Raw genomic sequence first — 26,196 nt, forward strand, 5'->3', positions numbered from 1 at the left:
TGGTCCCACCTGCCCCATTGTTCATCTGGCTTTGGGTAGGTACGACACATCACAACAGAGGGTAAATGACATTTTATTTTTATTTGAATAAACCGTTGACTGTAAATGATCGCCCCACACGGGTGTAATTCCTGGACACCATATAGGTCAGGTTCAGGAATGCCCCCACTCTAAAACAAATACTGTATCGCTGTGATTTAAAAACTGGACGCGCAGTAATCCGGAAACCGCTGCTGTTACCACTGGGAGGCGCGGCCTAGCGCTGGAGCCGGATGTTTGGGCCGGTCAGTCAGCATTCGGGCTGGAACCCGTAACATTTGGTTGTCTTGGAATAACGGCGTCTCAATATGGAATATTTGTCATCGTTGTTATAGAAACAGAGGGCGACCTGCCGGTCACACTCACATGTCTGTCTGGCGCATCCGCCCAGCTCGCTGTCAACTGTAACAAAGAAACAACGCTGGATTACACATTGAGGACGAGCACTTGGCATCTGCTTATTATCGCTCCCTGACCGTGGCAACAAATAAGTTTGAGGGTGAAATGTAATCGGATGAGAGATTAAGAAAGTGAGAGATTTGGTAAGAAATCTCCAGGTTTTTTAAAGCGCCAACGCCAATCATCTACACTGCAAAATCATACTGGTATTGCAGTGTAAATGATTGCCGCTTTAAAAATACTGGAGATTTCTTACCAAATCTCTCACTTTCTGAATCTCTCATCCTGTTAAAATTCTCCCTCTGTCTTGTTTGAGGAGGTGACAGGGTCATGGCCGCAGGGATGGGTTTGTGGCTATTACCATTGCGCAAGGACCGCGGTCCCGGCATCTGGCTAGCAGGCTGCGCAGCACCAGTAGCCCACCTGCAGTCTTTCTCAGAGCATCCTAAAAACATTATCCAGGCACCATGCTTTGTGTAGAGCCTTTTCCCAAACCACTACCGGCCACACCAGAGGGCACATGGTGGCAGTAAGCCCTGCTTGCCTGCTGTCCTCAGTTGCCATTTTGGAGGTGTGTAGGGATCCTCCACGTAAGTTAGCTCTAATTTATTACCCAATATAGGGACTGTGCTTAGGTGCCCTCTGCTGGCAGGAATCCTGCATGTGGTGGCGGCGGCTTCTCTTATATGTGCAAATGTGTATAACGAAGGGCCTAATTCAGACCTGATCGCTGCTGAGCGAATTAGAACAGCCAGAGTTCAGTTAAGATGCTGCCCCGCTATAGTGAAATGCCGCCTTGCAAATGAATGTGATCGCTGTGCGATTTGGATGTGTACGGGTAGCGAGGACTGTGGTTGCATTTTCTAGAATGCGCAGTGAGGTGGGCACATGTGCGCAGTTGTGCAACAATAAATAGCAATTTTCGCACAATTGCGGGTCCTGCTTAATCAGCCCCATTGTGAACAAATGCAATGATCTGGCAGATGTAGGAGATATTCGGTGTATGTATAGGGCCACTATATTATCAACAGCCTCTGTTATTACTGTACATTGTGTTATTGATGAGCTTGGCCACCTAGATGTCATTACATAGAAGCCATTGTCCCCCCCCCCCCCCCACTCCGGTATTGTGCGGGGACAAGCTTAGCCCCCCACGTGTGTTATTTATAAGACTTATATAGAACAATAGAGAAGGAGCCGGCCTAACGTCTTCAGGACGCCTTATCTGTGCACACTGATTGTAAGCTCTTCTCCCCAGCACCTCATCATTACCGCATGTGGCATTGCCGTACTCGCTGTAGAACCTATAGAACACCGTCTTGGGGTTACAGCCCAGCCACGCCATGGTCTCGTAGCAACAATCGTGGACGTGGCAGCACCTGGGGGAGAGAACAGAGGACGACTGCAATTTCAATAGTGTCTAGGTCAACCGTCGGCATCATGTGGTCGACATGCACAAGGTTGACGTAAGCAACAGGCGATGTGGCAATGATCAACGCATGAAAAGGTCGACATGGTTTTTTTAACATTATTTCCCTCTTTTTAGACATGTCAACATTTTGCTTGTTTCGACCTTTTGTCTATGTCAACTTCTTGCAACCTCTTCCATTTTAAACTGCTTCATTTAATAGAAAATCCCCCTCCTAAGCTATGTGGCCGACTGCGGACGTCGAGGACTGGCCACGTTTCTGTCCACGTGAGATGGACCACTAACGTATAAGTGTTGTGCGGAGAAAGTGGCTTTTGTTTCATGGCGCAACCTGGGACCAACAGGACGGTGCCTCCTGCCTCTCACCCAGTGACAGCTGCGAGGTTAGAGACACCCAAACCTGTTCTATCTGTCGGGCAGATTTATTAAGCTTTGTGAAGTGAGAAACTGTGGTATTTATCACTGTCCAATCAGCTCCTACCTGTCATTTCTCAAACCAAGCCGGTAGCTTCACAGGTAGGAGCTGATTGGCCGGTGATAAAACCCAGTTTATCAATTCACTGAGCTTAATAAATCTGCCCCCAAAATCCACATAGTTACCGTATCCTTTAAAGTGTAAGCTCACCTGGTTAGGGATCACTGCAGCCCCAGTTTGAGTGTTTAGTGTTTTACAAATCCTGCATAGAAATAAGAGGTTCTCTATGCTGAGGGATTGTGTTGATTCTACAGTTAGGGGCATTTCTGCGGCAGGTGATGCCCTTACCCATGATGGCAGAGGCCTGGGCACAGCTGCCAGCTGGGTGACATGGGATATGTTCTAATGTTCCAGGGTATAACTCTCCTGCACCCCTATGCCCTGGATACTGGCGCTTACAGCAGGAAGCAGGACCGCTCCTCTCTATGGCAGAGCGGGGTCATGCATTAGCCAATCCAGGTTCCCACAAAGTACCCAGTGGGCACCAAGCAGCCCAGTTTGCCCTAATCCAGTGATGGCTAACCTTGACACTCCAGCTGTTGTTGAGCTACACATCCCAGCATGCCCTGCTATAGTTTTAATATTTGGCCATGCTAAAACTGATGCAGGGCATGCTGGGATGTGTAGTTCAACAACAGCTGGAGTGTCAAGGTTAGCCATCACTGGCCTAAACAGTTTTTATGTTTTTTACTCTAGGGCTCTGATTTTTGTTGCCCCAAATAAAAGTTAATAAAGGGACCCTATGGGTGGCTTGGAGGCGCTGGGTAATTTGTGGGCGCTGTGGGTCTGCTACACCCCCACCTGATACTCGTCTGCCGGGCCGCTCACCTGAAAATGTCCCTCCCAAAATGGGCCTGTAACCTTTATGGACCCATTATATAGTTACACCACTGCTCAGGCTGATATCTATAGGTCAACATGGACACCGGATTAGTGCGCCGCGTCCCCACGCCATGGCGCACTGTGCTCGGCACACAATTATATTCTCCCTCCACACCCCAGTGGAATGCCGCCTGTCAGAAAAAGTCGACCTTAACCAACTCGACCTATTTAATTTGTCGCCCTAGCGACCGTATCCTGCAACCAATCAGATTTTACTTCTTATTTATTTAGTGCCAGCTAGAAGACAATAGAATGTAATTGGTTGCTATGGCCAACACCCCATCTTCAATAGAACTCCCATCTTAGTACATTTACCCCTAAAAGGATTTACCCGAGGAGGTTAGTGATAAATATCAGGCTGTATGATCCGACGGACAACATCAAGGGCAAAAGTTAATAGGTCGACACCAAAGGGTCAACATAAAAGAGGTTGTCACTTATTCATACTGTCACATCCACGTGCCCTCCGATCGGGAACGGTAAGTGTTCTGTGTGCAGCGGTAGCGGCTCCGCGTGCTCAAATGTTGATAATAACACCAGAAAAAGTGTCAACGTTTTCACGCGTCAACTTTTTTCACTGTCGACCTAGACATCGTCTGTGAGCTGTACTGCACCCCTCTCCCCTAAATGAAACCTTCCGTACTCACCAGTCAATGTCATCCACCGGCCAGCCGCTACCGCCAACGCCGCAGTAGCACCCGTAGAACGCATAGTTTTTCAGTGGTAATCTCCCGGTCACTTGATTTATCATTATATAGAACTCAAAAAGGCTACCATACGTTTGCCCCACCACTCCTAAAAATGGAGAGAGTAGAGTCATTACCCACGCTAGTGACTGGGCAGACGGCCTTCATCCCCCCAAATTCCTGGACTTACCTAGGCAGAGGACGAGGACGAGCAGAGAGGGTGCCATGTTCCACCAATACCGGGTTAGGAGGGCACCGCTGGACCTATGCTGCTAGAACAAGAAACAACATTGTTACTCTATAAGCGCCAGGGTCACAGCATAGTCATATATATATATATATATATATATATATATATATATATATATATGGACAAAGGCACTCAGAGGCTTAATGCTGGTGAAGAAACTGGAGGAATTTTTATTCCATAGCCTGTCTACGTTTCGGGGGTCAAGCCCCCGTCGTCAGGACACAAAGGCACAAGTAACATTACTTGTAACAATTGTTACTTGTGCCTTTGTGTCCTGACGACGGGGGCTTGACCCCCGAAACGTAGACAGGCTATGGAATAAAAATTCCTCCAGTTTCTTCACCAGCATTAAGCCTCTGAGTGCCTTTGTCCATTTGGAGTATTGTGTATGGATGTCTGTGTGTCGACACAGGTCATCGACTCATGGCAACAGAGCAAGCCACACGGAAACGCAGCTTATTTCAGTCCTGAGTGACAGGTCCTTCTCTTGGTATATATATATATATATATATATATATATATATATATGACTATATATATATATATATATATATATATATAGAGTGCCGCCTCCAGTCTTCATTTATTTGAAAACCGCTACTATATTATTTGTGGAAGGCACCTCTCCTATTGCCTGGATGTACCAAGTGCCGGTCGCTATCTGCACATATATATATATATATATATATATATATATATATATATATATATATATATATAGAGAGAGTCATATATCCATAGGTGCAAGGGGTGCAGCTGCTATGGGGCCCAGAGCTGAAGGGGGCCCATATTTACTAAGTAATATGTTTTACATACATTTATCACCATCAGTTGCTAAATAGGGGGCCCTTACAAACTTTTGCTATGGGGCCCACGAATATCTAGGTACGCCTCTGCGATATGAAAAAAGATTTTAGGCTCTATCTCGTGCGCTCCTGAGGGATGGCAGCTGGGGTGTATCAATAGGTCTAACCTTTAAAGACCTAAAAAAACTGAATGTGATTATTTGGATATATGATAAACCCAGTAGCGCTATCCCAATATGGACACCACAGTGATATAGTTGGATGGAATGTTGATACTTCCCTTCCCTTTTAAGATGTGGGGCTCCTTGGTTTTCTCAAATGGAGGTTACTTTGGCCGGCGGAATATTTCTCCCGATAGATGCATATAGAGAAAGACAGGAACAATGGTTGTCTATATGCTTGTTATTTCTTTTTTCATATTTCTTAGTGAGATTTAGATATATGCGTACCTCACTTACATAGTAAAAAATAGAATAACATATATAAAGGTATCTTTTTCTAAGGTGGGTGGCGTACCCGTACTCACGATGTGACGGTGTGTTCGAATCGTATAAAGGTATCTTTTCCAATCTTGGTTTCCAAAAAAGATTTATTGATAAAAAACACGATATAAAATATGGTGCATGGACTTGGCAGGTTACTGAGGTAGCTGACAGAGTGACAAAACAGTACCCCGATCCGGACGAGATACAGCTGTCACAAGGATCAGATACTCTGCAGTCCTTACCTTTAGTCCTCGCTTGAAGGGTATAAAAATGGGTATCAGGCTCTCAGACCGACATGTTTCGGGACAATATGTCCCTTTTTCAAGGTGGGCCCACCTTATTTGGAAACCAAGATTGGAAAAGATACCTTTATACGATTCGAACACACCGTCACATCGTGAGTACGGGTACGCCACCCACCTTAGAAAAAGATACCTTTATATATGTTATTCTATTTTTTACTATGTAAGTGAGGTACGCATATATCTAAATCTCACTAAGAAATATGAAAAAAGAAATAACAAGCATATAGACAACCATTGTTCCTGTCTTTCTCTATATGCATCTATCGGGAGAAATATTCCGCCGGCCAAAGTAACCTCCATTTGAGAAAACCAAGGAGCCCCACATCTTAAAAGGGAAGGGAAGTATCAACATTCCATCCAACTATATCACTGTGGTGTCCATATTGGGATAGCGCTACTGGGTTTATCATATATCCAAATAATCACGCCTCTGCGATATATCCAAGGAACAGACTGTAAATAAAGCACAATAGAGAAATAATATAAATCTGTGTTTGTCTCATCCAGGTGAGTTCAGGATCTTACCCTGCCTTCTGCAGCCACTGCCTCATTGTCCTACAGGTAAGAGTGTGATAATACTCACCTGAGATCCCTCCGTGCTCATCCCTGACTCTGGCTGCAGCCGTCCTGGCAAGGTATCAGTCACCAGGTAGGCGGAGAAGTCCCAAATGTCACAGCAGGATAAGAAGCCTTAATTCCTTCCTTGTCTCTTGCTCTGCTCCTCGGCTAATGCAATCTATGCCAATACCCTCCACCACACTACACAGACACTATCTAGCACTGGCTGGGGCAAGTCTGGAGGGAACATTAGATTTATGTGTTTCTATATAATGTGGAACCCGCTCATAAATACCCCTTTGCTGAAATGATCCGGGGTACCAATCGCAGCAAATCACAAGCAGGCAGCGTGACGGAAAGCTTGTGATTGGCAGAATGACTTATAGAACCTACGAGTCAATTGAGGACGTGGCCACCCGGTGCCAGGTTACTTGGTAACATGAGGAATATTTGCACTTATTTATTAACGGTTTGTTATATAGTGCGGAAATTCCGTTGCGCTTTACAATTGGAAATTGGTAGTTACAGACAGTCATAGAGGTATGCGGGGCCTGATTAACCAATAGGCCGATCCGGCTGGGTCCTGTGGGGGCGCAGCGCAAGCATGATTGGCTGTACCTGGAAGCTGCTGCGGGGGCATCCGCGTGTCTGCAAATGGATATGGAACCTGTAAAAATGACCTCCCAAAAATGGCCACCGCCTGCTAGGAGACAGAGGGGTACTTATGTAATATCTGGGCGCCTGATTTTTTCATTGCATCGCATGCAATATAGTGGCATACAATTCATGCGATGCGATTTTTCATTGTAAAGATCCGATTTTTACAGCTAAAGGCTACTGTCTTCCGGATTAATATCGAGACTCCTCTCGAGGACGATGTGAAAGGTGCATGAAAAGCGTGCCCGATCCATGGTTTCTTTAAGGCTAAGAGTTTCTCACCAATTAGGTGGGTTTCTGATAAACACATGATATCAGCCCCATATTGTTTCAATTGATTCAAAACTAAAGATCTTTTTATTTTATCATTCATGCCACGTATATTCCAGGCTATAGCTCTAATCGTGTTTACAGGCATATTATCTCTCTGCACCCTTCACATGTCCTCAACGGATATCTCACATCAATGCAATTAGAGGAGTTTCCCATTTTGCCATTAACGGTGACCCAGTTACAGCAGTTTATCAAGCTTGCAGTGTAATAACGTATAGTATCTAAAAAAAAAAACCACCTGCGCTTTACAAATACAAACATTGGTACTTATGTAGTATCTGGGCTTCCGATTTAGAAATCGGATCGGATCGCATTGTATCGCATCGCATGCGACCAAATCGTATGCGATGCGATGGTCAAGATTTTTCCATAGGATTCAATGTTAAAATGGTCTGAGTCCATTTTAACATAGAATTCAATGGGAAAAAGGGGTCCTTTTCCTTTCCCCACTATCCAAGTGGGCATGGAGTTGGATATAAACCTGTGGCGAGCGTAGCGAGCCACCGAGCCCGAAGCGTGGCGAGCGTAGCGAGCCCCGCGAGGGGACACAGAATACTTTTTAAGAAATATGCGTCCCCTCGCAGGGCTCGCTTCGCTCGCCACGCTTCGGGCTCGGTGGCTCGCTGCGCTCGCCACGCTATATAAAATCAACTCTATGCCCACTTGGATAGTGGGGAAATGAACAGGACCTTCTTAACATTGAATCCTATGCAAAATCGCATCGCATCTGATTGCATGCCTTAAGGTAAGGCATACAATCACAAAATCGGCAGCCCAGATACTACATAAGTACCCAAACATTAAACATAAACATTTGACAAATACAGACAACAAAAGGTTGTAATTGATCCATTAGGTTGTTATGTTTTTCTGGATTGTGTCGTAAATACTAAGAACTTGTTGATTCTCTCTCTGTACATTCCACCCCCCTTCTCATACAAAGTATTGAACAAGGCTTTGGAATTTATATCATCCTCCCCCGCAACTCCGGTCATTTGTATGGGTGATTATAACAATGTACTCAATGTTAAATTGGACAGATGGAGTAAGACATCATTGATTGGGGGTGGCGGGAATCAGGGTTTCGCTGATTATATAGACTCTTTAGGATTACTTGATCCCTGGAGAGTTATTAATCCTAGAAAAGAACAATATTCATGCTTCTCGACATCTCATATGGCTCTGTCCAGAATCGACCTAGCTTTGGTTTCCCATAGTTTTATGCCACTGATTCGTGATGTCCAGTATCATGCTCGAGGCATCTCTGATCACTCTCCAATTAGTATCGATTTTTTAAGTAATTTAGATTCGGGTTGTAATTTTTGGAGGTTTAACCCAAAATGGTTAACCGCCCTAGAGACAGACGGCGATCTCGTGAATCAGTGGCTGGAATTTTGGGAGCATAACCTTGAATCAACTAGTGCACACACAGTTTGGGACGCTCTGAAAGCATTTATTCGTGGTACCCTCAAAAAAAAGATAGCGGATATTAAAAAAACCGCTAGAATGAAAATTCTGGATAAAGAAAAAACATGTTTAGAAAAAGAGCGGGATTATTATACTACGAAAACTGACGTTGCATTTAGAGTGTGGCAATCAGCTCAATCATTGTGGTTGGAGGAGATAGATAGGCATAATCAGAACATTATGAGGTTTCGATCCAAGGTCAGGTATCAGAACGAGGATAGGCCAGGAAGATATATGGCGTTTTTAGCACAAAATGATAAACCCCCCAATCTAATATTAAAAATTAAAAATCAAGGAGGGGAGATGGTTAACACTCCGCTACAGATTGGAGAAGCTTTTGTCCAATATTTTAGCCAATTATACTCTAGCATGTCAGGTTATAGTCACCAGGAGATGGATGACTTTGTAGGGAGAATACCCCTACCTAAATTAGATGAAGCCGCCCAAAAGGAGATGGACGCCCCGTTCATGCTGAACGAAGTAGTGGAGGTAATTAAATCTCTACCGAATGGGAAGGCAGTGGGATTGGACGGAATTCCAGTTGAGTTATTTAAAAAATATATTGAGATCTTAGCACCTCGCTTATGGTTAACTTTAACCCAATGTTTTCAGGATGGAATAATCCCGAAATCCTTCGTAGAATCAAATATTATTCTTATTTTAAAACCAGAAAAAGACCCGGCTGAGTTGGATTCGTATAGGCCAATTTCCCTTATCCCAGTCGAAGCCAAAATAATAGCAAAAATTTTAGCTAATAGATTAAATAAACATATTTCTAAGCTGATACATTCTGATCAATCAGGCTTTATGCCAAATAAAACCACAAGCATAAATATTAATAAACTATATTCAATATTACAATTGAATGGAGTGGTAAGCAACCAAGCCGCGGTCATTTCTTTGGATGCAATCAAGGCATTTGATGCCGTGGAATGGCCCTATTTGTGGTCAGTTCTACGGTCATATGGCTTTGGTCCCAACTTTCTGAAGTGGCTTCAGTTATTATATCAAGAACCTAAGGCTAGAGTTTCGGTGAATGGCTGGACATCACATCCCTTCGATTTGGCTAGGGGGACTCGCCAAGGTTGCCCTATTTCCCCAGTTTTGTTCGCCCTGGCAATTGAGCCGTTGGCATGTGTTATCCGCCATTATCCGGGTATGACGGGTCTTCCTATAGGAGATAGTATGGAGAAGATCCTGCTGTATGCAGATGATCTATTAATCTTCTTAGATAATTATAGGCAGTCCCTCCCGTTGCTATTAAATCTCATTAAACAATTTGGCGACTACTCAGGTTTTAGAGTCAATTGGTCTAAATCGGTAGTATTCCCCATTGGTGATCAGGGGAGTGTGGCGTCAGGCCCGATAACCCAGATGGAAGTTGTGAATACTTTCAAATATCTGGGGATTGTAATAACTCGAGACCCAAAAGATTTTATAAGTTACAATCTAAATCCCATAATTGAGTGGACAAAGAAAAAAGTCAAGGCCTGGGGTAGACTGCCTCTGATCACCACTGGGAGAGTTAATTTAATAAAAATGGTGATTCTACCAAAAGTGCTATACATAATTCAACACTCTCCTGTCACAACTGAAGGGCTGGATGAAGTCGTGTGGTGTGTAGCAACCGGAGGCGGACCAGAGGAGGAAGGATTAAATCGTGCAGGTTTAATAATAGAATTCATCAATGGAAACAATACACACTTGAATACTTTCTTTAAGTGGCAGTTAGTGGTAAATAATACTTGAGCCAGCAAGGCACTTTTAGAAGAAGAAAGTTCATTTGAATAATGACAGTTCAATAGCACAGGACGACAGGCAGGGGTCTTGAAGAATAAGAGGATCCGGAAAGAGAAAGTACTTGATGGTAAATGAAGGATCCTTGAAGACTGGAAGAAGATGAATGATGAAATGAGGATTGCAGAATTGCTTGGAAGCAGGAGACTTGAAGAGCTAGGCCAGGAAGCTCAGGGATACAGGATGAGGCCAGACTGTGGAGAGGCCTGGCAGCGATGGGGTTAAGCAGTAACCTAGACCAGCCACAGAGCACGAGCAAGGCACCAAGGTCAGGAGAGGTGAGTCAGAGAGCCGGAGTCAGCTGGGAGCTGTGAACGCCTCGGGAGACTCTTTGTACTGACACTGAACAGCCCTAGGCAGATCCCCTATATCCCAAGAGGGCGGCTGCCATTGGCTGTCAGGTCAGTAGGGGCGGAAACCTCAGACCTGGGCCAATCTGCTATTTGCCCTTAACCAAGATGGCGACGCCGGCCTCCCGGCACCATTACAGCACACTCTGCTACACCTGTCAGCGTCCCACGCTGCCTGCTGCCCACCAGACTGCCGCTGCCCGCTGCCGCTGACCCGGAGACCACTACACGCTAGCCGACGGCGGGCGCGAACGGGTGAGTAATATGCCCGCCGCGCACCGCCGCGGCTGCGTGTGACAGTACCCCCCCTTTTCTGGGTGACCCCAGGGCACCTACGCACCTTGTGTGGGTTCCTTTGGAAGAATTGCCTCACCAGACGGGGAGCATGAAGATCTGCAGCATCAACCCAGGAGTTCTCTTCAGGACCGAATCCAAGCCATTCTACCAGATACTGCAGATGGGCATTGCGACAACGTGAGTCGATGATGCGCCTCACCTCGAACTCTGTCTCTTTCTCTGAGCCAATCTTGGGCGGTTTGGGCACCTTCTTCTGATATAAGTTCAATCTCAAGGGCTTTAGAAGAGACACATGAAAAGAATTTGAGATCTTCAGGGAAGAAGGAAGCTGTAGTCTGTAGGCGACAGGGTTAATAACTTGAGTAATTGGGAATGGCCCGATGAACCGGGGAGCCAGCTTCATAGATGGTAACCGAAGGCGTATGTGGCGGGTAGACAGCCACACTCGATCTCCAACCTTCAATTTGGGAGCCGCTCTTCTTTTCCTGTCCGCCATCCTTTTGTATCGAGCGGATGCTTTGAGGAGAGCTGTATGAACGTCTGACCAGATTTTCGCAAACCGTTGTAAGGAAGCAGCAGCTGCAGGAACATCGGAAGAAGATAAGTCTGAGAAATCTGGAGATCGGGGATGTTTGCCAAAAACAGTAAAAAAGGGAGTGGTGCCGGAGGATGAATGATAAGAGTTATTGTGCGCATATTCCGCCCAAGGCAGAAGGTCTACCCAGTCGTCTTGTGAAGAAGAGACGAATAAGCGAATGAAGGCTTCCAAGTCTTGGTTGACGCGTTCCGTCTGCCCGTTGGTTTGTGGGTGGAAAGCGGTGGAGAACTTGAGTTTGACTTGTACAGCGGAACAGAGGGCCCTCCAAAACTTTGCAACAAACTGCACTCCACGGTCAGATATAATCTCTTTGGGCAACCCATGGAGTTTGAAGATTGTGGAAATGAAGAGCTGAGCCAAAACTGGAGCGGATGGGAGGCCTTTCAATGGGAAGAAGTGCACCATTTTTGAGAACCGGTCAACTACCACCCAGATTACCGTATGCCCTTTGGAGGGAGGAAGTTCGCAGATAAAGTCCATAGACAAGTGGGACCATGGTTCTGTGGGTATGGCTAGAGGTAGAAGAGGACCGGCAGGAGACGTTCTGGAGGACTTATGCTGGGCGCACTTTACACAGGAGGCGACAAAGCTGGTTACATCTCGACGAATGGTGGGCCACCAATATGAACGTAATAGAAACATTAGGGTCTTCTGTGCACCAGTATGTCCTGCGAAACGGGAAGCGTGTGCCCAGGACAGCACTCTCTTGCGAAGATTGAGGGGAACAAAGGTTTTGCCCGGAGGAGGTGAAGGTTGGACCGTAACTTGAGCAAAAACCAGAGGATCGAGGATTGGTCGAGGAGGAGTCTCAAGGTCTGCTGGAGTCTCGAAAGAGCGTGAAAGAGCATCGGCCTTGGCATTCATCGACCCGGGTCTGAATCTGATCTGGAAATCAAATCGTTCGAAGAACATGGCCCAGCGGGCTTGACGAGCAGTAAGGCATTGGGCGTGCTTGAGAAAAGAGAGATTCTTATGGTCAGAGTATATAGTGATCTTATGTCGTGCCCCCTCCAGGAGGTACCGCCACTCCTCCAACGCTGACTTGACTGCCAGTAACTCTTGCTCCCCAATGGGGTAATTCTTCTCTGCTGGAAGAAACTTCTTGGAGTAGAAGGCACAAGGGTGAAGTTCCTGGTCCTCCCCTTTCTGCGACAAGATTGCCCCGACTCCCTCTGAGGATGCGTCCACCTCGAGAATGAAGGGTTTGTCGAGATTTGGCTGAAGAAGGATTGGAGCGGAGACAAACGCATTCTTTAGTTGTTGGAAGGCTAGAGAGGCTTCGGGTGGCCACTGACTTGGATCTACTCCCTTACGGGTTAGAGCAGTAAGGGGTGCAGCAAGGGTGGAGAAGTCCCGGATGAAGCGACGATAATAATTTGAGAAGCCCAGGAACCTCTGGATGCCTTTGAGTGTGGTAGGCGCTGTCCAGTCTAGGATGGCTCTTACTTTCTCTGGGTCCATCTCTATCCCGGTGCTGGTGAGGATGTGGCCAAGGAATGGAATGGAAGTGACCTCGAAAACGCACTTGTCTAGCTTGCAGAATAATTGATTTTGGCGTAGACGCCGGAGGACCTCAGAGACGGTTTGACGATGGAGATGGAGGTTAGGGGAGAAGATGAGGATATCATCGAGATACACCACGATGGAATGATACAGTAAGTCCCGAAATATGTCGTTTACAAACTGTTGGAAGACGGCCGGGGCATTGCAAAGACCAAATGGCATCACCAGGTATTCGTAGTGGCCATCTCGGGTGTTGAAAGCCGTTTTCCACTCGTCACCGGAACGAATTCGGATCAAGTTGTATGCTCCTCTCAGATCCAGTTTGGTAAAAATAGAAGCCCCTCTGATCTTATCGAAGAGTTCGGTGATGAGGGGTAATGGGTAGCGGTTCTTGACAGTGATATCGTTTAGGCCCCTATAGTCTATACATGGCCGGAGAGTTCCATCTTTCTTTTTTACGAAGAAAAACCCCGCTCCAGCTGGCGAAGTGGATGGACGAATGAAGCCTTTATTCAAGTTCTCACGAATGTAGTCAGACATAGCCTTGGTCTCGGGTAGAGATAAGGGGTAGATACGGCCCCGCGGTGGGAACTTCCCGGGTATCAGCTCTATCGGACAGTCCCAAGGACGATGAGGTGGCAGAGTATCGGCACCTCCCTTGCTGAATACATCAGAAAAAGAATGGTATGGTGTGGGTATAGACACGGGTGAAGCTGGAAGACTGGGACCTCCTTCTTGAGGATTAATTTGATTGAGTGGAAGGATACGAGGCATGCAAGTGGTTAGACAGTTCGTACCCCATGCTTTGATCTCCATGCTGGTCCAATCAATATGAGGATTGTGTTTAGCGAGCCATGGTAGGCCCAGGACCATCTGGTGTGATGACTGAGGAAGGACTAAAAACTCTAGAGTCTCTTGATGTAAAGCACCGACTAGCACTGTCACTGGATTGGTTTGAAGGGTGATTTGCCCACTACAAATACGACTCCCATCCACTGCAGTGAGAACCAGGGGATGGACCAAGGGTTGTACTGTCAAGGAGTGTTGAAAGACGAAGGAAGAAGAAAGAAAATTTCCTGCCGCTCCGGAATCCAATAGGGCCTGGACTTTGATTTTCCCTTGAGGACACACAAGGGTAACTGGAATGGTGGAAACAGTTGAGGAGGGAGATGAAAGCAGAACTCCTAACCGGGCCTCCCTCTGGGAGGTTAGGAGCGTCCGTTTCCCGGACGCAATGGACAAGAGGACAGCAAATGGGCGGAAGAACCGCAGTACATGCAAAGATTCTCCCGTCGTCTACGGGACTTTTCTTGCAAGGAGAGCCGAGAGCGATTGATCTGCATGGGTTCATCAGGAGGTGTAGTTGTGGAAGAACCTGATCTAGGAACGGGAACAACATTGGTGGTAAAGCGAGGGCGGAGGCGATCGGAGCGGTTTCTCTCTAGTTGGCGCTCCTGCATCCGTAGATCTACTTTGTTGCACAGGGAGATGAGCTCGGCCAAGGTAGCAGGAAAGTCACGAGTAGCTAATTCATCCTTGATACGACCTGCCAGCCCATTCCAGAAGGCGGAGACGAGAGCCTCTTCGTTCCATTTTAATTCAGAGGACAGGGTCTGGAACTGCACAACATACTGTCCCACAGATCTGCTACCCTGGCGAATCCTCAGGATTTCAGTGGCGGCAGAAGCCACTCTGCCAGGTTCGTCGAAGATGCGACGGAAAGAGGTAATGAAAGCTTCATAGTCATTGAGCAGGGGGTCAGAGCGTTCCCAGAGAGGGGACACCCAGTCCAGAGCTGACCCTGCCAGGAGAGACACAATATATGCCACCTTTGCCTTGGAGGTTGGGAAGTGAGACGACTGCAGGGTGAAATGAACATCGCATTGGTTCAGGAACCCACGGCATCCCTTTGGTGAACCATCAAACTTGCTGGGAGTTGGCAGTTGCATGTGATGAGGAACTACGGATCCTGGTGTGGAAACAGGAACTGGAATCACTGGTGCGGGAGCCACCGACACTGAGGGAGCCGCCTGGGGCGGGGACAAGGCCTGAAGAAACTGAGCCACTTGGCGTTGGGTAGTTTCCACTTGTTCAAGACGAGCCACGATGCTTTGAAAGACGTCCGCCATGGAAGCCTGTTCAACACCCGACTCCATCGGGTCAGTACAAACTGTCACAACTGAAGGGCTGGATGAAGTCGTGTGGTGTGTAGCAACCGGAGGCGGACCAGAGGAGGAAGGATTAAATCGTGCAGGTTTAATAATAGAATTCATCAATGGAAACAATACACACTTGAATACTTTCTTTAAGTGGCAGTTAGTGGTAAATAATACTTGAGCCAGCAAGGCACTTTTAGAAGAAGAAAGTTCATTTGAATAATGACAGTTCAATAGCACAGGACGACAGGCAGGGGTCTTGAAGAATAAGAGGATCCGGAAAGAGAAAGTACTTGATGGTAAATGAAGGATCCTTGAAGACTGGAAGAAGATGAATGATGAAATGAGGATTGCAGAATTGCTTGGAAGCAGGAGACTTGAAGAGCTAGGCCAGGAAGCTCAGGGATACAGGATGAGGCCAGACTGTGGAGAGGCCTGGCAGCGATGGGGTTAAGCAGTAACCTAGACCAGCCACAGAGCACGAGCAAGGCACCAAGGTCAGGAGAGGTGAGTCAGAGAGCCGGAGTCAGCTGGGAGCTGTGAACGCCTCGGGAGACTCTTTGTACTGACACTGAACAGCCCTAGGCAGATCCCCTATATCCCAAGAGGGCGGCTGCCATTGGCTGTCAGGTCAGTAGGGGCGGAAACCTCAGACCTGGGCCAATCTGCTATTTGCCCTTAACCAAGATGGCGACGCCGGCCTCCCGGCACCATTACAGCACACTCTGCTACACCTGTCAGCGTCCCACGCTGCCTGCTGCCCACCAGACTGCCGCTGCCCGCTGCCGCTGACCCGGAGACCACTACACGCTAGCCGACGGCGGGCGCGAACGGGTGAGTAATATGCCCGCCGCGCACCGCCGCGGCTGCGTGTGACATCTCCAATGTATCTTCCTAAAGCAATATTTCTAAAATTAAATACTATCCTAAATTCATTCATCTGGAAGGGTACTCGCCCTAAGGTTAAGCTTAAATATTTAATGAGGGGTAGGAGCGAAGCGGGTCTCGGTTTTCCAGATTTTAGAAAGTACTATCTGGCCGCTCAATTAGGCCATCTGAGGATGTGGTTTAATCAATGGGAGGAACAACATTATGTGATTAAGGCCTTGGTAGATACAACTTCCCAAGGCATAACTCCTTCGCATAGGCTGCTTCAGGGTAAAGTATACTTCGGAGATCCACCGATTGTCCGCCAAGCGGTGAAAATCTGGTTAGAGTCGAAAAAATTAATGGAGGATGAAGATGTTGATCCAGATTATAGAATAGTAGATCTTCTTACTCCATTGGAAGTTAAAACACTCCAAATTAATGAAGTATGGTCTCCCTTATTGATTATCTCTCTTTCACAATTATTCGACTCTAACGGGTTTAAGACATTTGCTCACTTAAAAGAGGAATATAGTCTCCCGAATTCTTTTTTTTTCCGTTTCCTCCAATTAAGAAGTGCAGTTAATGGCCACATAAACAATCTCCCAATAATATTCAAAGAGAATGAAATAAAAAAATTCTTGAAAACAGGTGGGGTGAGAAAGACTATCTCAAGGGTGTATGATATAGTGAGGGGTGTGGAGTGTGCAGAGGGTCTGTCTCAGCTTAAATTAAAGTGGGAAAACGACATTGGACACCTGACTGAGGCAGAATGGTCCACCGCGAAATCAGCAGTAACTTCGGCCACGAACTCCTTACGAGTTCAACAGACGAAGCTCTTTATATTACAACCACTAGGCTAATGAAATTCGCGGGTAGATCTTCCTCTCATTGTCCTAAATGTAAAAATGCCCCAGGATCATTCTATCATTTAATCTGGGAATGTTTACAAGTAGCGCAATTCTGGGGTAAAATTAGAGATATTATGGTAGAAACAGGTATTTCATCAGATCTGCTGACCGCCCGTTGCTGTTTGTTGGGTATTGTACCACAGAATATTAGTGTAGCAGAGAGAAAATACATAATTAGCTTGGTTGCAATAGCCAAGGTTATAATAGGTAGATTATGGATGGCTACAACCTCCCCGAATATAGAGGTGTGGAAAGCAAGGGTTAATTATATTTTAGAGCAAGAAAAGAGTTTGGCACAAACGAGGAAGACATTAAAAAATTTTTATGAAATTTGGAGTAAATGGTTAAATTCACAATATTATAAAAACAAATCTAGAATAGCTTGTCACTAGAATTTAATACAGTTTGATGTATACTAAAATTATATTGATATTGAATAAGTGAAGGGAGAAAACAATTGCATATGTTAGTCACTTTTTTTTTTTTTTTTTTTTTTTTCTTCCATAGCACGGTCTTGATTTGATTTGATTTGCATGGTTTCACTTGAATTTCTTGCTCTGGGAACTTTATCCATTGCTTCCTCTCTCTGAGGCATAAGTAGGCCACGGGGTTATCGGGAATACCGAGTAGTTATACCATCCCAGTATTAGAGCCTTTTACTTAGATCAAAAAGTAAATATGTCTTCTTTTTCACTTACTCCCAGGTGGCCCGCGCTTTATTCAAACTTGAGGTGAAAGTAAATAATAAGATGTATTTAACACCTGCGCCGTTGTCTTTGTCTTATATGTTATTGTTTAAATATGGAATTGTATTTTTAGAGGTTTGTATGTATTGTTTTTGTATTTGCAGAAAAAAAACTGAATAAAAAAAAAAAAAAAAGATCCGATTTTTAATTGTATAGTCACCCATGGGTGATTTCATACCCAAACTATCCAACTACGCACAGTGTTGATTTTATATAGTGTGCAAGCCACCGAGCCCAAAGTGTGGCGAGCGCAGCGAGCCCCGCGCGGGGACGCAAAATACATGTAAAGTAATCCGCGTCCCCTCGCGGGGCTCGCTGCGCTCGCCATGCTTCGGGCTCGGTGGCTCGCTGCGCTCGTCACACTATATAAAATCAACTCCATGCGTAGTTGGATAGTGGGGGTATGAAATCACCCATGGGAGACTACAATTAAAAATCGGGTCTTTACAATGAAAAATCGCATCGCATGCCTTAAGTAGTGGCATGCAATGATAATATCGGGCGCCCAGATAATACACAAGTACCGACAGAGTTACTACTAGACCTCTAGCGTCTGTCAGGGAAAGGCAGTACGCAAAGTGGATTCTGGGAGCCCTCGTGGGCTCTGAGCAGTTGGATTGGGATCGTTTGGTCTACAGCAAGTTGGTCTACAAGCATTAGGTCGACACCGTTAGGTCGACCTGGGGAAAGGTCGGCATGGGTTTAAGTCAATGGGTCAATAGGTCGACACAAGCAGTAGGTCGTCAGGGTATAGGTTGACAGTCAAAAGGTCGACATGGGATGTTTCACTATTTTTTACCCAAATGTCGACACAGTCGACATGGGCACAGTTTCCAGTGCACCGCATCCCCTCGCATTGCTTGGTTCACTTACCATGCTTTGGGCACACTATTTTATTCTCCCACCACACCCTAGTGGATGGTAGGGCGTGAAATACCGCCTGTCGGCACATGTCGGCTCAAAAAACTGTGAAAAACCCCATGTCGGCCTTTTGACTGTCGACCTAGACCCTGTCGACCTAATGCGTGTGTCGACCTAATGACATGTCGACCTAAACCTATGTCGACCTTGATCCATGTCGACCTAGAATCATGTCGACCTATCCTTATGTTGATCCAACGCTTGTCGACCAACTTGCTGTAGACCCAATGACTGTTTTCCAAGCAGTTACCCCCCTGTTGACGAGCATGTAATCCCCCTGGCAACGAAAAATGTAACCCCCTGACAACGAGCATGTAATCCCAGGCAATGAGCATGTAACCCCCTGACAACGAGCATGTAATCCCACGCAATGAGCATGTAACCCCCTGACAACGAGCATGTAATCCCAGGCAATGAGCATGTAACCTCCTGATAACAAGCATATAACCCGTGGTAATGAGCACGAAATTCCATGGCAAGGAACGAGAAACCCCCTGGCAATGACGAAGCAACCCCTGGCAATGAGCATATGTATCTACAGGCAATGAGCAAGTAACCCCTGGCAACCAGCATGTAACCCCTACCAACAAGAACAAAACCCCTGCCAATGAGTACGTAACCCATGGCAACTACCACTTAGGTGAGAAAATGAAAAAAAATTCTGTATTAGCCTCGGGTGGCGGGAACCCTTAACCAGGCCCTGGGGGGTAGGAGGCCACACGCCACTTCATGCACAGGCCGCTCCTCCCAAACCCGAAATCTCAGTCTGCAAATCCACTGTACTGGAAGCCTGTGGTGGTTGTAAGCTCACGATCCAGGCCGCTCAGCACAGGCTTCCATTACAGTGGATTTGCAGACCTTCGGGTTTAGGTGGAGCAGGCGTTTGCACTCAGGGCCGCCGACAGGGGGGTGCTGTGGGTACAGGTGTCCCAGGCTCCGTCCTCTGGAAGGGCCCGGGCAGCTCATTTTGCCCACCGCAACCCTCCACTGTGCTGCCTGCGCTGTGCTCGGTCCTTGGGTCCAATCAGAGCGGCTGCCGGTACACGAGCTCTGATTGGCTCACTAGCTGGTGCTGCAATTTAATTGGCCACCGGTGTCCTGCATTGAAGAAGCCTTTGCTTCGGGACCTGCTGAGTTGTGCGACTCCATGGTGCCCGGCATGGTTGCTTCTGTCCCGGGAAGGTCAGACTACTGCGCAAGCGCAAATAAAGGGGGGGCCCGGACTGCAAATCAGCCCCAGGCCCCAAAATTCCTAGTGGCGGCCCTGTTTGCACTGACTGATTGTACAAATTAGCGGGAACTGGTGTGTTCCTTGCTTGGGACTGGATAGTCACATGTGTGCACCTACCATTGAGGAGTGGTGCGACCAGGGCCGCCGAGGGGGGGGGGGTACTAATTACCCGGGCTTGCTGGAGAGGCGTGGCCCTGGTCCGACCCCCACACACCGTCTCACTGACAGTGTGAGACACATGCTGTAGGTGTGTGCTGTTGCTGCTGCTTGGGGGGGGGGGGATTAACACTCCCCCCTCGACTTTAGAGTGCTTTTTCACCCACCAAAACATTTTGGGGGCATGGCCTAATCTTGGGAGGTGACCACGGGCACAATTTTACCGGGGCCTGGCATATCTCTTGGCGGCCCTTGTGCGATGCCAGATTTTGGGCGCACACCGCACTCAGCACTGTGTATAGACGGTCACATGCCACTTCATGCACATGCCGCTGCGAATGCCTGTTTGTGCTGTAAGCCGCCTCCCAGGGGTGCCCCAGATACCCAGGGGTGCCGCCAGGTATAAATAGCGGAGAGGTGTGGAGAATACAAAGCTGCATGCACAATGAGCGCAATCTGACATCCAAAGAAACCCAAAACTTCTGTTTACAGAGTGAGAACAATAGGCCCATTAATAAGCAGGACTATGTCACAATGCTGCGTGTTCCGGGTCGGTCTCAATACAGAACAGTAAATATGAGCTGTATAAACAAAGGGAAAGCAAATACGGGAACAAGAGAACAAGAGAAGAGAATCCCCAATAATGACAGGAAATGGGAAAGTGCTTTCGCGCCCTGGAATTGATGATGGGGGTCACTGTGCTGGAGGATAACATTGTGGGCGCTGCTCTGTCACCGATAAACGTCATCAGGGACATCCCGAGGGACAGATTCATCACAATGTGAACGGTAATTCACCAGGTGTCTCTGGGGGTAATGCTAGGGTGACCATCTCATCCCTGTAATCCGGGACACATATTAATTACACAGGTTCTGTGGCAGTTTAATACCAGGTGAAATGGAGTCTTGAGGTGTGGCAGTTTAAAGCCAGGTGAAAATTAATATGTGTCCCGGATTAAAGGGATAAATTGGTCACCCTAGGCAATGCAGACTTGATTGCATGGCTGCAAATTTGCATGGCGGCTGCGCACAGGGCCGGTGCAAGGCACCGGAGCGCCCCAGGCGAGTCGGGGTGGGGGCGCCCCGGTGCCGGGGGGAGGGAGGGGGGGGGGTACCTGTATAAAAAATTGCTGCCCCGGCGTCCCTGCAGTGCTGGGGCGGTCAGGGGTGTCCGTGCCGTAGGGGTACCTGCGGCGCCATCATGTGTATAAAGCTGGCTGCGGCCGGCGGGGTCCCTGTAGTGAATAGCAAATAACTAGCGCTTCCAGCGCCGCCGCGCGCATAGCGCTAGTTATTTGCTATTCACTACAGGGACCCCGCCGGCCGCAGCCAGCTTTATACACATGACGGCGCCGCAGGTACCCCTACGGCACGGACACCCCTGACCGCCCCAGCACTGCAGGGACGACCCCTGACCGCCCCAGCACTGCAGGGACGCCGGGGCAGCAATTTGTTTTACACAGTTCGCTGGGGGTGAGGGGCGAACTGCCGCCCTCCAGGTGCCTTGAGCTGCCTAGTGGTGGCGCCGGCCCTGGCTGCGCATGCGTATGGCCCAAAGTACGCTGCATGGGAAAACGCTAGGCGTGCCTATGACATGGCTGTGAGCATCCAGGAAAACGCTAAGCATGCCTATGACAAGGCTGGGAGTGTCTGGGAAAATGCTAGGGCGCCTAGGACAAGGCTGGGAGCGTCTGGGAAACCGCTAGGTGTGCCTAGGACAAGGCTAGGAGCATCCAGGAAAACGCTAGGTGTGACTAGGACAAGGCTGGGAACATCCGGGAAAACGCTAGGCGTGCCAAGGACAATGCTGGGAGTGTCCGGGAAAACGCTAGGCGTGCCTAGGACAATGCTGGGAGTGTGTGGGAAAACACTAGGCGTGTCTAGGACAACGCTAGGAGTGGCTGGGAAAAAGCTAGACGTAAATAGAACAACACTGAAAGTGTCCAGGAAAACGCTAGGCTTGAATTGGACAATATAAATATGGATAGTGGTAGATGCTCAATTAGTTCCGTAAATAATGCATGAGAGGGAGGGGTTAATAAAAGTTAAAAAAAGACATTGGGAGCGTCCGGGAAAATGATAGGCGTGCCTAGGACAAGGCTGGGAGTGTCTGGGAAAACGCTAGGCGTGCCTATGACAAGGCTGGGAGCGTTCGGTAAAACGCTAAGCATGCCTAGGACAAGGCTGGGAGCGTCCGGGAAAATGCTAGGCGTGTCTAGGACAAGACTGGGAGCATCCGGGAAAACGCTAGGCGTGCCTAGGACAAGGCTGGGAGCATCCGGGAAAATGCTAGGCGTGCCTAGGACAAGGCTGGGAGTGTCTGGGAAAACGCTAGGCGTGCCTATGACACCCCATACCACCGTTACCCTAATAATAATAAGTGCTAAGTGTTATTAGAATGTATGGGTGTGCCACACTAGAGCCACCCAGCCCAACCAATCCAGGGGCACCGCACCCCATACCACCGTTACCCTAATAATAAGTGCTAAGTGTTATTAGAATGTATGGGTGTGCCACACTAGAGCCACCCAGCCCAACCAGTCCAGGGGCACCGCACCCCACACCACCGTTACCCTAATAATAATAAGTGGTAAGTGTTAATAGAATGTAAGGGCATGCCGCACTAGAGCCACCCAGCTCAACCAGTCCAGGGGCACCGCACCCCATACTACCATTACCCTAATAATAAGTGGTAAGTGTTAGATAGAATGTATGGGTGTGCCGCACTAGAGCCACCCAGCTCAACCAGTCCTGGGGCACAGCACCCCACACCACTGTTACCCTAATAATAAGTGGTAAGTGTTAGAATATAAAGGTACGCCACACTAGAGCCGCCAAGCCCAACCAGTCCAGGGGCACTGCACCCCACACCACCGCCAGCTCCCACCAGGGTGCGCGTGCGCACGAGATTCCCACGCACCCCGTGGCAACGGAGCTTCCTGCTGATATCTGCTGCCTCCCCCGCCGGTCCCCATGGCCGCCCCTACCCCCACTTACCGGCGCCGGCGGAAGGGGACTGGGACTCGCGTGCGTCTCTTGTGCACGTGCGGCCCAGTCTGTCGACAGCTGGGCAGCTGGTCCCTGCCCTTCTCCGCTGGCGGGCACCGGGATTGAATCTAAACTAAGAGCTACCCACCTTGGAGCAACCCCATAATGCTCTGTGTGGCATATAAGGACCTGCATGTCCTCCTAATATGGGCTCCCTTCTGCCTCTCACAACATACATGTGGATAGTGGTAGATGCTCAATTAGTTATATCACTCAGATGCATGAGAGGGTGGGGTTAATACTGAGTATTTAAAAAAAAAATACATTTATTTCCCCCCCAGTCCCAGTATGCGGTGCAGACTTGCTGGGACCCAAAGTTCCACAGCAAAACCCAATAGTTTATTTCTATTTTTACACATTTATCAGCCTGGTGGCCACCGCCCAGGGCCACCGGGGACAGCCCTAGGCTTCAGCTTGGCTAGGTAAATTCTGGAGGAGGGGACTCCTTCATTGGGGGTCCCCACTTCCTCAGGACCACTGCCCAGGCTGTCCGGTCAAGTGGTAATGCTTTGGCCGGGGGCACTTGTAGGCTGTGGCTGGTTGGGCCTAGTGCTGGTTCACAAAGGACCTGGACCCCTTTTCGTTTTGTTCCCCATATTGTGCGAACTAAGACCGGCCCTTGGGCCTGGTGCTGGTTTTAAAAAATACAGGGAACCCTATTTAAATTGTTCCCTGATTCTTTAAAACCAGGACCTGCTCTTTGAGCCCAGGATCTGACTGATCCGTGCAGGCTTCTGCCAAATATGCCTGGAAAATTAAGTGTATTTTCCAGGCGTATTTTACTAGCAATTAGAGGCTGTATCCCACTAATTACCGGCCATATGTAATATTTAGTAAATTAGGAATCACCATTCTTTTGAATGGTGATTCCTATTCATATTCTTTTGATGACTTTTGTGAGGCCCTACGGCTACCTGGAGAAGATATTGACAGATCAAGGGTCCGCCTCTTAATCTCTACTTTTCCAGGAGCTGTCTACCCTCTATGGCTGCCATAAACTGCACATGACGACATATCACCCACAGTGCAATGGGGTCTGCAAGAGTATGAATCAGTCGATCATCAGTATGCTCAAGTCAATACCGAAAGAGACAAGACAAGATTGGCCCAACCTTCTGTCTGAAGTCACGTTTCTATACAACAATACAGAGCACTGCACCACTGGCTATACCCCGTTCTACCTCCTCTTTGGAAGAGAGGGATGATTACCTGTTGACGTCCAATTGTCCCTCCCAGAAGGAATCACTCAGGATGAAGCACCCTACACCGCTTGGGTGTAGGAACATCAGAGTTGACTTAAAACCACCTATGCTATCATCAAGCAACGTACTAAAAGAAGACATCAACAGCAAGCCGACAACTATAATCTCCGGGTAAAAAGAAATACATTTAACTGAGAGAGCGCACTGTATTGATCACCAATTATTTCCACCAATTTTGCTTTAGTTTTGACAGCTATAGTCGCCAGGCGAAGGCTGACCGCTTTCTGTGGAAAAGACAAAACCATCGTAGTAGTAAGCTCGATGGATATTGGGAAACTACCCACTATAAAGTCACTGAAATTCCATACCCAGAGAGTGATGTATATCTAATTGCAACCCTCGAGAATGCCAGGTCGATGGTGATTCATCACAACCAGCTAAAGAAATACCTGCCCGGCCATTGAGAAACCACAGAATCACCACCAACAGAGGCAGAGAGATTAAGTACACCTGAACCCTTGTGTAAAGATTACCCTGTGTCTGATATGGTTAGCATGTTTTGGCCAGTATGGGGACTGCAAACCCTTTCTGGTGTATCTCAACCTGTACCTTTGTCTGTATCAGTAAGTGATTGTGATAATGAGGTAAATGAAATTCTTCCAGAGTAACATGTTCCAGTTCCTGATGAGGTAGACGCAAGTGATCTTGATAAAGTAGTTGACCAGCCATAGGTCTGGTGGTCAGTCCCGTGGGCAAATGCCAGCCTGTTTTAGAGACTAAGGTGTATTGATCCACGGACTACTTATCTTTTTAAGTTTCCAGGCATGAGGACACGCCTCCCTTCAGTGGGGAAGGTTGTGGCACCCCAGAGCAAGGACAATCCTTGGTGCCACTTTTGAACAGTGTAAACCAGTGCAGACTGAGCTGCTGCACTTTTGACCTAATTACTAAGCAACCAGTCCAGCTGCAATCTGGAGGACTCTGAGAACCAGGAGCGCTGCTGCCGCCTGGAGAGTGGGGAGACCAGAGAGGCCTGGGTTGGTTGCTGTGTGCTGTGTGACCTGACATGAGGAGTGGAAGTTTGCATGTGAGTTACAGCATGCTGCAGAGAGATCAGAGGAGTCAGAATACAGAGCAGAGTACAGAAGCTGGGAGCAGCGCTTTACCTGACCTCGCATTGACAGAAGGTCACAGTCGGTGACAGAGTCAGAGAGTCCCCATTTTGGACCAGCAGACCTCCGGCGGCTGAGTGTGGCAACGTGGCAGCACCCACACTAGCGTGTAGGGAGGAGAGAGACTGAGAGCAGCCTTTGAGCATCTGGCAGAGACCCGCAAGTGATAGTGACTGGCAGGAGCCAGCAACAGCAGCTGAGGACGGGTATTTGGGGGACCCCCTAATCACACAAGATAAGCATGCACCCTGCACCAGGGGAGAGACCCAATGAGACTCCGTCATTATCTTTAACAGAAAAGGGGGACAGTACAACACTTCCCTATTTGAGGGCTAGGATCCAAGCCTGAGATCTATACATTCATTCCATGTTTATTATACAAAAGAGGGGACACTGAACAGCCTGTTTAACACTAACCCCCTCTCAGAAGAGGACTACAAGAGAGTCATAAGCCTGATAGATAAAGCCTGC

General features: G+C 47.8%; 1 protein-coding gene across 1 annotated transcript; it reads right to left on the bottom strand.

Moving 5' to 3' along the window:
- Nucleotides 1–289: 289 nt before the first annotated feature.
- LOC146042418 (phospholipase A2-like) lies at nt 290–6,360 on the bottom strand. The gene is made up of 5 exons (XM_083162405.1): nt 6,340–6,360; nt 4,101–4,182; nt 3,872–4,019; nt 1,711–1,817; nt 290–441 (listed from the first exon to the last, which is right to left on the bottom strand). The coding sequence occupies exons 1-5, from the start codon at nt 6,358–6,360 to the stop codon at nt 290–292; spliced, it is 510 nt and encodes a 169-aa protein (XP_083018531.1).
- Nucleotides 6,361–26,196: the final 19,836 nt, after the last annotated feature.

This window comes from Crinia signifera, chromosome 19, assembly GCF_055691185.1.
Source record: "Crinia signifera chromosome 19, ASM5569118v1, whole genome shotgun sequence".
In the NCBI taxonomy this organism is placed as follows: domain Eukaryota; kingdom Metazoa; phylum Chordata; class Amphibia; order Anura; family Myobatrachidae; genus Crinia; species Crinia signifera.